We start from the raw sequence: 12,572 nt of genomic DNA, 5'->3' as shown, positions 1-12,572 counted from the left end.
GCTATCTGCCACAGACAGGTTCTGTCACTTGCTGTGTGTCCTCACACAAGTCACGGAACTGTTCTGGCTATAGCCTCCTCACAAATGAATTAAAACAGTCACATCTACCTCAAATGATCTCAGAAAACATGCAATAATAGATGTGAGAGCAGACCTATGCCATGAGCAGATCTGCTGACAACAAAATTGTGGTTCACAGTTTTAGGAATCTTAGATTAGTTACTAAAATATAAGTTCTCAATGTATGTGAACTTATGCATAAACTATGTTCCTTTGGTTGCAGCCGTCATTGTTTGGCTGGATTTAAACCTGCCAGCTCAGGTGTATGTGGCTGGTACCTTAGTTCCTCACGGCATCTCTCTTTTTGTTTTTGGAGACAGAGACTCAAGCTGTCACCCTGGGCAGAGTGCTGTGGCATCACAGCTCACAGCAACCTCCAACTCCTGGGCTTAAGCGATTCTCTTGCCTCAGCCTCCCAAGTAACTGGGACTACAGGCGCCCGCCACAATGCCCAGCTATTTTTTGGTTGTAGTCGTCATTGCTGTTTGGCAGGCCCAGGCTGGATTCAAACCCACCAGCTCTAGTGTATGTGGCTGGTGCCTTAGCCGCTTGAGCTACAGGTGCTGAGCCACAGCATCTCTTTCTAAGCTTTGGTTACCTTTTTCATGCAAGCCAGTAGTCCATCTACAAAGGTTGATTTGATCTTCTGGACCTAAGTGACAAAGACAAGAACAATCCTGTTCTTTGTTGAAGTGTTTAAGTAGAAACAAGTGCACAGCAGCGTTTCATAGAGTGTGGGGCTCACACTGCTGGTGCCGCCTCAGGTGACTCTGGGAGGCCCCAAAAGACCTCAAGTGGTACCAGGATTACATAACACCCACAGAGAAAGATTTCATCCTGCCCTTACAAAGCCCATTATTCTGGAATAATTCCAATGTACAGAAAGTTGCAAAGATACATAGTGAATGCCCAGACAGTGTTCTTGTAGCAGCCGTTTAGTTATCCTGCAATCCTTACATTGCTTCTGGGGGAAAGGGCCAGTTTGGGGCCTGTGCATCCCCGCACTGCTGCCAGACTCTCGTAACGACAGCAGGCCACAGGTAGTAACAGTACCTGAGTACGGGTGGTGGCAAAGGTTATGAACATGGTTGACACTTGGCAGAGAACATCTGTACAAACAGAGAAAATGTGAGCTGCTAGAAGAGGAGAAGGCACGTCATTAAATCCCTGGCAAGTGTTAATCAGAACTATCTCAGGGGAGGAGGGGAGGCTTCTGTGGGAGGCTCCTAAACTCTGTACTGCCTGACATCTTCACACTGAAGCCACACACTTCAAACACCAGATATTTCCATCCAAATTTTCATTAATCTTGCGTTTAGACTTCTTGGACTCACAATGCTGAGCGGGGATGACTGCAGACTCGAGTACAATCACATCAGGGAGCAAGCAAGCAGTGCTGACACAGATCAACTGGACAAACCACCCTCCTTTGAGAGTGCTGTTAGGGTGATTTCAGCCACAATGGGTTTCTGTTAAGGGACAGAGCCATGTGGTTCCCTTCATTGCCAACTTACTTACCAAAAATTAACTTACCTGCCTGTATTTCAAAATTATCTTGGGTAATGGATGAAGGTCTTGCAAAGCACTCAACTAAAAAATAGAAATATCACCAATGTAACGCCTTTGTTTTACTTTACCATAACACTTTAAGCATTTACTTTTTGTCGGAGAAAATCCCAGTAATAACGATCTGAGCATATATTCCAAAATGAAGATTTATAATAAACTCAGTGTATCATGTGTATTAACCCTAATCACTTATAAAAATCATTCTGTTGTTCATATGGGAGCTGAAAGCATTTCACACAAACCTGGAAATAAACGCCCCCTGAGATTTAAATTAGTGAAATCTGAATCCAGGATATGTAAAATGCCACATGGGGGAGGAAGCTACAAAGAAGCCTATGAACATGTAACTCACGAGTTTATGAATACCCACATCTGGACTTGCTACTGGGCACAGTCACAGAGAGGTAGCACAGGAATATGTTTACGTGGGGTTTTTATTATTTTGTAGAGACAAGGTCTCATTCTGTTGCCCAGGCTGGAGTGCAGTGGCATCATCATAGCTCACTGCAGCCTTGAACTCCAAGGGTTAAGTGATCCTCCTGTCTTAGCCTCCCAAGTAGCTACTACTGGGAGCATGCCACCATACCTGGCTAATGACAAAAAAAATCTGGGGTCAAAACTGGGGTTCCGCTATGTTGCTCATGCTAGTCTTGAGCCCTCTTGGCCTCCCAAAATGCGTGAGCCACTGTGCTCAGCCGTAAGTTTTTAAACTAACTTAAAAAATCAAAATACAGCATATGTACAGGAAAATGCAAGATAATAAGAACACAATTTGTTGAATTATGACAAACTGAACATACTTGTATAACTGCCACCTATGAAGGGTGGTGCATTCCAGTTTGCCCACTAGGTGCCAGCTCCTGCTCCAGAGCTAATTACAGCTCTGACCTCTACCACAAAGGGCTACCTGTTTCTGCTTTTGGACTTTATATCAATGTAGTGGGGAGTATTCTTTGTGGGGCTTCTTTTGTTCAGTATTCACAATTTTAAGGTTCACCCATGTTGTATGGAGCAAATTTCATTTATTTATTTATTTTATTTCATTCATTTCATATTTAACTGTATGACTGTGGGACAAATATTTATCCATTCTACCCTTGATGGATACATGGGTTTCTTCCACTTTGATGCTACTATGAATAATGCTGCTATGAACATTCTGGTACATAGTTAACATGTTTCCAGAGTTCTGTTCAATGTACAGGGTGCTTCTCAACTAAGCAAAAGGCACGAATAGTTGACTATTCTAAATTGCACATGAACCTTATGGCCACCCTGTAATGAAGAGGTGTGAAATTGCTTGGTCAATTTTAGCAGAGATACTGTCAGTTCTTTAAAATAAATTAAATGAATAAACATGCTTATGCCCCCATCAGCAAAGCGTGGCAGTTCTAGTTGACCAAAATCTTTCCCAATGTGTCTTATCACTGGTCTTAATTTTAGCTGTTCTGATAAAGAAGTGATATCCCACTGGATTTAGAGTGCTGTAGCCTCAGCCTACCTCACTGCAACCTCAGACTCCTGGGTTTAAGTGATCCTCCTGCCTCAACCTTCTGAGTAGCTGGGACTATGGGACTACAAGCACCACCACGCCTGCTAGTTTTTCTATTTTAGTAGAGACGGGGTCTCGCTTTTGCTCAGGCTGGTCTCAAACCCCTGAGCTCAAGCAATTCAACTGCCTTGGCCTCCCAGAGTGCTGGGATTACAAGGGTGAGTCTCTCACTGGAGTTTTACTTTGTATTTTCCCAATGACTATTGAAGTTGGACGCTACCCATATTTGTTTACTATTATGTATGTGCTTAAACCCTGTTTATGCCTTTTACTAATAAAGTCAACTATTTTAAAGAAATTGGCTTGTACATCTTTTTCTTCTTGACATAGTAATTTGTCATTTCGGCCAGGGTTTTCTTGGTCAGTTATATTTACTGGAAATATCTTCTATTCTGTGGCTTGTTTTTTTACTTGTTTTATGGCATCTTTTCATAGAGTCTTAATTTTACTGTTGTCCAGTTTACCAATATTTTCCCTTATGGTTGATGCATTTTGTGTCATAAAGACTCTTTCCATGCCTTCTCCAGTCTTTACTGTTTTGTTTTGATGTGGGATATACAGCTCACTAGAGTTTGCCTTGTGCTTTGCTGTAAAGAGGGGGTCAAGCCCCATTAGCTGGGCACCCTCACGTACAGCCTTTCTCAGTGCCTCACAGCACTGCCCTGTTGGAGCCCAAGCATGTCACACCCACTCGTGGAGGTCTGTTTGTGGATTTCCCATCTTAGTCCTGCGGTCAGTTTGTTTATTCTTGACTCAACACCAGATGGCATCACTTGACTAAGTCCTAGTAATTCCTGTTGCTTTATCATTAGTCTTAGATACCTGACAGGTTGAACCCTCATATAGTCCTTTTTTCTCCCCAAGATTATCTTGGCTCCTCTCAGGTTTTTTCATTTCCATGTAAATCTTGGAATCAGCTTAGCAACAATTTCTACCAAAAAATAATTCCTTCCAGGTTTTTTTCTTTTGTTTTTGTAAAGACAGAGTTTCACTTTATCGCCCAGAGTAGAGTGCCGTTGGCATCACACAGCTCACAGCAACTTCCAACTCTTGGGCTTAGGCGATTCTCTTGCCTCAGCTTCCCGAGTAGCTGGGACTACAGGCACTCAGCTATTTTTTTTTGTTGTTGCAGTTTGGTCGGGGCTGCCACCCTCGGTATATGGGGCCAGCGCTCTGCCCTCTTTCCAGGTTTTTAATTAGGATGTTTAGAATCTATAAATTATATGATTTTAATGTAATAGTGGAAACCACTAAATTGGACCACTCTCTGAATAAAGACTGAGAGTGCAGAGTCGTGACCAGCCATAAACCATCACCAGGGAGGTATCCTGCCTTGCACAATCCAAATTTGCCATCTGCTTGGAGGAGCTTCCCCAGGAACGAAAACACATGAAAATGCTTAGCCAAGAAAACCACCCAAGATCATCTAACTCCTTATCTTGATACTTTATTCACAAAATAACTTTCTTTTTTTTTTTTTTTTTTTTTTTTTTTTGGGGCCGGAGCTGGGTTTGAACCCACCACCTCTGGCATATGGGACCGGCGCCCTACTCCTTGAGCCACAGGCGCCGCCCACAAAATAACTTTCTAACCAACAGGCTTGCAGTATATCTTGACTCAAACAGCCTGAGAACACCTGAAAAGAATGAAGTGGGCTGGAGGTCAGAGGCAATGCCCACCCACAGGCAGGCCCACCCTGAGCTCAGCAATGGATGCTAACACCACATTCTTCTGGCCTCCCGTCTGGCCACCCCACAGTCTTGTTAGGGCCTCCTCTCTCTCTTTTTTGGGAAAGTGGACAGAATCTCACTCCATCACCCTGGGTAGAGTACCGTAGTGTCATAGCTAACAGCAACCTCAGACTCCTGGGCTCAAGGAATCCTCCTGCCTCAGCCTTCTGAGTAGCTAGGACTACAGGCACCTGCCACAATGCCTGGCTGGTTTTTATATTTTTAGAGACAGGCTCTCACTCTTGCTTAGGCTGGTCTTGAACTCGTGAGCTCAGGAAATCCACCCCCCTCAGCTTCCCAGAGTGCTCAGATTACAGGTATGAGCCACCTCACCAGCCTGCCTCCTCTCTCTACAACCTCTGAATGTCAGTTTCTCAGAATTCAAATCTGTGGGTCTCAGTGCTATATCAGAATCAGCTGGAGAGGGGACTTCAAAAAACAGGCCCATGACTAGGCCACATAGCCTCATTCTGACTCAGTGGACCAATATGGGTCTTGGCATCAGTGTGTTCCAAATCTTCTGCCAGGGGAGAGGACCATCCCAGGGCAACTTTAATAGAAGTCAGCTGACAGCTCAGGACTTGTCCTAAGCTCTGTCCAGACCCAGTGCCTGTGTGACTGTGTCCATGGCACATCAGTGTCTTACATGCACTCTGTCCTGACGTGTCCAAGAGTAAGCACCCAAATCCCCCAGTAACTATTCCTCTCGTTGTGCCCATCCATTTGCTCAAGTGCATAACACAGAGAACTCGGAACCATTCCACATTCTGACTTTTGTTCACACTCACATATCAGAAGGTCCTTTCTGTTCTAAAAAATGCTCAGAAATTCCATCTGCTCCCTCTTCATTGTTAGACCTGACTCTGGTGAGAGCTTATTAATAAGTCTCCTCCATTCTCTAAACAACTGCAGGAGTGATCTTTTAAAAATGTATCTCTCAAGGGCGGTGCCTGTGGCTCAAAGGAGTAGGGCTCCAGCCCCATACATCAGAGATGGTGGGTTCAAACCCAGCCCCGGCCAAAAACTGCAAAAAAAAAAGTAAAAATGTATCTCTCGACTGGGCACAGTGGCTCACACTTGAAATCCTAGCTCTCTGGGAGACTGAGGCAGGTCACCTGAGCTCAGGAGTTCGAGACCAGCCTGAGGAAGATCCAGACCCTGTCTCTACTAAAAATAGAAAAACTAGCCAGGTATTGTGGCAAATGCCTATAGTCGCAGCTACTGGGGAGGCTGAGGCAAGAGGATCACTTGAGCCCAAAAGTTTGAGGTTGCAAGGAGCTATAATGCTATGGCACTCTCCCGAGGGTGACAGAGATTTTTTTCTCAAAAAAAAGAAAACAAACATATCTCCCCACCACTAAATTTGACTGTCTTAAAAAAAAAGTCATACCTATTAGAATGGTGAAAATCTAGAACACTAACAACATCAAATGCTGGTAAGGATGTGGTGTGACAGGAACTCTAATGCACTGCTAGAGGGAATGCACTTTGTTCTTTCAAAATTAAACATATTCTCACCATATGGTCCAGCAATCACGCTCCTTGGTATTTTACCCGAATGAATTTAAAATTTACGTCCACATGAAAACCTGCACATGGATATTTATATATATATATATATATATTTATTTATTTATTTTGAGACGGACCCTCAAGCTGTTGCTCTGGGTGGAGTGCCGTGGCATCAAGCTCACAGCAACCTCCAACTCCTGGGCTCAAGTGATTCTCCTGCCTCTGTTTCCCAAGTAGCTGGGACTACAGGCACCTGCAACAACACTCAGCTATTTTTTGGTTGTAGCCATCATTGTTGTTTGGCGGGCCTGGGCTGGATTTGAACCCGCCAGTTCAGGTGTATGTGGCTGGTGCCTTAGCCGCTTGAGCCACAGGCGCTGAGCCCTGCACATGGATATTTATAGTTGCTTTATACAATTGCCAAAACTCGGAAGCAATAGCTATGTCCTTTAGTAGGTGAATTGATGAACATCCACAGAATGAAATACTAGCATTAAAGCAATGAGCTATTAAGCCATGAAAATACACAGAAGAAACCTAAGTGCACACTGCTAAGTGAAAGAAGTCCTTCTGAAAAGGCTATGTCCTAGGTGAGTCGAACTTTACAAGTTTTGGAAAGGCAAAGCTATGGACACAGTAAAAAGATCAGTGGTTGTCAGGAGTTGCGGAGAGGGAAGGACAACAGGCAGAGTGCAGAGGGTGTTCAGAGCAGCGCAGCTAACTATCACAATACTGCAGTGACAGACACATCCTTACACATTTGTCCAAGTCCACACAATGCACAGTGCCAAGAGTGAACCTGCTACATACGACAGTCACACACTTGTGGTGTTTGGGTATCTATCATGTGTCAGGGTAGGTTCACTGTAACAAAGGTGCCATGCTGTGGGGACATTGACAGTGGGAGAGATTATACCCGTGTATGGCAGGATATAGGGGACTTTCTATGCTTTCTGCTCAGTTTTGTTCTTAACTTAAAACTGAAATTGTTCTTTTTTTTTTTTTTTTTTTTGAGACAGAGTCTCACGGTAGAGTGCTGTGTGTCACAGTTCCCAGCAACCTCAGACTCTTGGACTTAAGCAATTCTCTTGCCTCAGCCTCCCAAGTAGCTGGGACTACAGGCGCCTGCCACAATACCTGGCTATTTTTTTGTTGCAGTTGTCATTGTTGTTCAGCAGGCCTAGGCCAGACTCGAACCCGTCAGCCCTGGTGTATGTGGCTGGCACCCTACCCACTAGGCTACGGGCGCCACCTGTTCTGTCTTTTTTTAAAAAAAACCTAAGATGATAGTTGCTACCTTACCTAAACTTTCCCAAGGCTACCCATTTTACTAAAAGTCTAAGTTCCTCAACACAGCCTGCAAAGCACAGCACAATCATGTCCTTGTCCCCTGCTCTTCTCCCATCAGTCACAAGCTCCAGCCTCAGCCTCCTGGGCAGCCCAAGCCTTGTCCCATGGCAAGGCCTTGTCTCGCTCTTTGCACAGGAGTTCCTCAGTGGCAAGATCTGCTCACATGTCAAAACCCTCTCCCAAAGTATCCTTTGCAGAAAGCCAATTAATTGCTTTTGCAACAGCACACTGCCTGCCTCTTACTCCACAGTCCATACCAAGGAGATGGACCTTGGGGCGAGAGCCCTCTTTCGCAATGGTGGCTGCCAGCATGAGGGTGGTCCTCTGAGGGAAGCTCAGGCGGGTCTGAGAGTCAGCTCACAGGTGGTGTAGACAGGCTATCATCCCAAAAAGAAAAAGGACGACTTTGCAACCTTACCACAGCTTCCGACGTGCATGGGTATTTCTGTAGCCTCATTTTGGGAAGACTCTTTCCTGGATTCAGTAGGTGCAGCTTTAACTTGCCAAAAAGGATCTTCAACAAAGCAATTTACACATGTGGGAGAGTCCCACATTTGAGAGACATGGAATATTACTATAACAGAGGCAAAGCTACCCACCACAGAAGACCCAACCCACACCACTTGCACTCCCAACAGATGTTACAAAATGCTTAAATTCTGATTTAATACTTTTCTTGGATTTAAAGGCTTTGAAGTAATGAATCTCAATGTGTTAATTACTTGTGAGAGAACACAAACAACTTACATACTTTTGAGATAGTCGACAAAATAATATTTATAAATTCAGAATAAATTCCCTTTTAACTCCTAAATAAAATATTTTATGAAATGATCAATAGCTTTACCTCTCGGAGCTGATTATTACTCATTATAAGGAACTGTTCCCCGGCAACAAAATGAGCTTCTTGCTCTAATTCCTTGAGACGAGCCTGAAAATGTGATACACACAATCTCATAACGGTTTCCACAATTTAAAGTTATTTAATTAGTTCAAACAATCCCCCCCAAAAGCTCTTAATGGAATAATATATATATAATTTACCAAAAAGAACATTGAAAAAATACATATTGACTCATGGTAGAATACTCAGCTCACAGAGTCACCCTCCCTAAAACTAACAAACTGAAAGGAGCAAAGATTATAATACATCACAATGAGAGAGGGAAAGAGTAAATTCCCCAGCAATACTGGAATGAGAAGCATAACATAACAGCATAACATCAATCAAGACAGAGAGGTAGAAGGGATGAGGCTCGGTGCCCATTGCACATATACTGGGGCTGGCGAGTTCAAACCCAGCCCAGGCCTGCCAAACAACAATGACAACTACAAAAAAAAAAAAAAAATAGCCAGGCATTGTGGCAGGCACCTGTAGTCCCAGCTACTTGGGAGGTTGAGGCAAGAGAATTGCTTAAGCTATAGTGGTTACGGCACCAGCCACATACACCAAAGCTGGTGGGTTTGAATTCCAGAATTGCTTAAGCCCAAGAGTTAGAGGTTGTTGTGAGCTGTGACACCACAGCACTCTACCAAGGGTAACATAGTGAGACTAGGTCTCAAAAAAAAAAAAAAAAATGGGATGGGAGCAGCTCATATCCAGCATATATCAAGATGTCCTATAAACCAATAAGAAAAAATATAAAAATGGGCAAAAGAGCTAAAAGACTTGAGCACATCTTTTACAAAAAAGAAACTCCTAAGAGCCAATGACAATATGAAAGCTATTCAGTCTCATTAGTGTGAAATAAAATATGATATTCAAAACAGTGTCACTCTGGTTCAGAGCTCTAAAATGTAGTCAGGAAGTCATTCTAAGGAGGACTACCTCCATGACTTGCAATTTTGCAAAAAAACAAAAATACCACCACCACCCCCAGGAACTTGCCTTGAGTCTTTGAAGGGGGGCAAACTACAACCACCATAACATCATAGAAAATGGCTGGATTCAGCCAGTGCTGCAAGAGTGACCACCAACAAGCCACAGACTCACGTGTTGAGCCAGCTGCCTCCACCAGTTACAATTCCTTCAAAAACCCTTAGCCCTGACCCCTCTTCTTCCCTTTGGAATATAATTTCGCCATTGGCTGAATCTCTTTATCTCCCAAATTGCAAGTCCTAAGACCCCAATAACACCAGGGCTCACTGCTCTGCAGTCTGGTTTTTCAACTCTCTTGCTGGACATTAGCGATAAGGAAAATAGAAACTAACATGTAAATGAAACACTACTATGTCCTCACCAAAGTGGCATAATTTAAAAGTCTGATGAGATGGTAACTACCATGTTCTGGCTACCCCTCGGGGCTGGAGAACTGGCATCCAGCCTCTGGAGCACCCCACTTTGTGGTGTCTGTGGGTGAGACACACACAGTTTGTGGAGCACCTGCTACCCCACCAGCATCTCAGACCTCCAGAACACAAACACTGTCCCCCTCCTAGTGGCTGACAGCCTTCCAGTGACACCCTTCCTACCCAACTATGCAGGGTACTCTCAGATGCACAACACTCTTGTCTGCGAGGACATCACATGTGGCAGCCACCCAGTGACTGTGATCTGGGCTCTGCAGAAGGATGTGAAAGGTTTCCTGAGCTCACTGCTGGGGAAGATAACTGTCACCAGCAGGTCAAGGCCTGGCTCCTGAAGAGGCCCCGCTGAGCAGCCTGCATGACCTGTCCCCACAGACTAGAGTCCAGAGGACCTCAGTAGAGTGTGTTGGAGCCTCTGGGACCAGGATACAGAGACCAGGGCTAAGGGCTAGCGCAGGGCAGAGTGTGAGAGCTAAAGGGTTTGGGGTCAGTGAAGCCCTGTGCATAGGTGTCAGCACTGGGGAAGGGGCAGCTAACATTGGAGACCAACCAGGAATGACCAAGCGAGTGGGGGGTTAACTGCTGTCACTTCTCCCCCATTTTGGCCTGTTCCTGCCCTGGGGCTTCAGATTCAAGGGTCTGTCTGGTGGGTGTGGTAGCCCAACCCAAATTGAGGGACTGGGCACACCCCTTCCTTGGCCACTAGGGCTCACTGCTGCAAACCTTCCTGAGCCCTTGCTCTATGTCTGGCCTGGCTTTGTAAACCATGGAGAACACAGATTTCTCAGGCACAGGGCGTGGAGGTCCCAAGTTCCAAGTGGAATGCTGAGCACAGGGACCCAGAAGTGCCCATGTCAGCCTGCTGGCTTCTTTCTGTCTGACAGAGAGATAGGAGGCCCATTCCAGGTCCCTTCTCCATTTCAGACCAGACTTGGGCCTGACAGTTCCCAGCTCCTGGAGGTTAAGGGCTAGCTTCTGGAGGACCTAACCACCACCAAGTGCCTGGCACCTCTTGCAGCACAGAGCAGGGCTGACTTCCCTACCCTGCAGACCTGGAATCAAGGTGGGCTTTTGCCCCTGCCAATTCATGCCACCCCGTCCGCCTTCATACTGGCCCCATCCTTAGCATCACAGGTGAAAGGCCTGAGTTCCCTGCCCCGCCCACCCTGACATCAGGCTAGCTACGACCCTGGCTCTCCAATTCGCTCTCTGACTTAAGGCCCTGTAGTGAACATCTCTGGACCTCAGTTTTCCCATATGTAAAATGGCCACATCTTCCTAATTAGTTCATGATCAACAGTGTCCCCAGTGCTGGCCTACATGAAACCTCACTGCTAGAGATTCCAGCCCATTCCTAAGTCTCTAGCCTCAGCAAGGAAATGGAACCCAACACAGTTATGCTATGACACAAGCATCACCAATCATTAATGCAACTTTTTATTTGGCTGTCATATAATTTAAACTATTAAAATTTGTATAATATTTACAAATTAAATAATATGTTAAAAATAAGATAAATAAAAGTAAATTAAAAAATAAAGGTCTGATGCAGCCAGGGGAGGTAGTACGTGCAAGAACAGGACACTGTGTGCATTCTGGTTGGTGAGACTCCCCATTACTGACAGAAGCTGAGCAGCACCTCCCCAGCCCCAGTAGCACTGTGCACACCACCTCCTACCCTACAGGAACAGAGGTCACACTCAGGGACACGGCGTGGTTTGTAATGTCCCCCTCTGGGGAACCACTAGGTGCTTATCAGCCGTGGGACAGAGACATCAAAGGGGTATAGCCCACAGGGAAGATGCTACAGCACTGAGGACACGCACTGATGCGGGTAGAGTGGAGACACGGAAAGCTGTGATAGGCTGGTGACAAGCAGCTCACAAACCACTGATTTACTAGCAGTTCAAATGCAAAGCCCAACTACATGGTTTAGACACTGAGGAGAAAAAGCTATCAAGAAAAGCAACTGTGAAAATGGCTATACCAGTCAGGATGGTGGTTACTTTTGGCAGCAGGAAGGGGTTCTGTCAGGGAAAGAAAGCACACTGGGCTTCTGGAAGTCCCATGCTTTGACTGAGGTGATGATTATAAAAAAATTTCCTTTAAGGGCGGCGCCTGTGGCTCAAAGGGGTAGGGCGCCGGCCCCATATGCTGGAGGTGGTGGGTTCAAACCCAGCCCCGGCCAAAAACTACCAAAAAACAAAAAAAAGTTTCCTTTAAGAAGATTGAAGTGGAACATTTCTATGCATTTTTTTCAGGCATCTCTGTATATTTATTTTTCAAGAGACCCAAGAATTCCTTCACCAAACCATGGGGGGCAATGTCCCTGTAAGAAAAGAAAAACCTGACTTTTGAGAAGGGTCCCAAGGAGCCACCCGATGGCAGGGCTGCTTAAATCTGTCAAGGCTCGCACTACCCTGCAGAAGTCAGAGGGAGCAGAGGTCAGTGTCAGCTTCAGATGAGCAGAGGAACAAAAGCAGAATCTACTC

General features: G+C 45.2%; 1 protein-coding gene across 1 annotated transcript in view; it reads right to left on the bottom strand.

Moving 5' to 3' along the window:
* POLN (DNA polymerase nu) overlaps nt 1-12,572 on the bottom strand; it is a 105,934-nt gene that overhangs the window by 48,897 nt on the left and 44,465 nt on the right. Inside the window, exons 11-14 of the mRNA XM_053577998.1 lie at nt 8,621-8,704; nt 8,192-8,287; nt 1,594-1,650; nt 659-712 (exon numbers count right to left, since the gene is read on the bottom strand). Of these exons, the coding sequence (XP_053433973.1) occupies nt 659-712; nt 1,594-1,650; nt 8,192-8,287; nt 8,621-8,704 (291 nt within the window). The remainder of the gene's footprint in view (nt 1-658; nt 713-1,593; nt 1,651-8,191; nt 8,288-8,620; nt 8,705-12,572) is intronic.

The sequence above is a fragment of the Nycticebus coucang genome, chromosome 23 (assembly GCF_027406575.1).
Source record: "Nycticebus coucang isolate mNycCou1 chromosome 23, mNycCou1.pri, whole genome shotgun sequence".
Classification (NCBI taxonomy): domain Eukaryota; kingdom Metazoa; phylum Chordata; class Mammalia; order Primates; family Lorisidae; genus Nycticebus; species Nycticebus coucang.
Note: the sequence above shows the minus strand (reverse complement) of the source record. Positions and strands in the feature narration are given on the sequence as shown.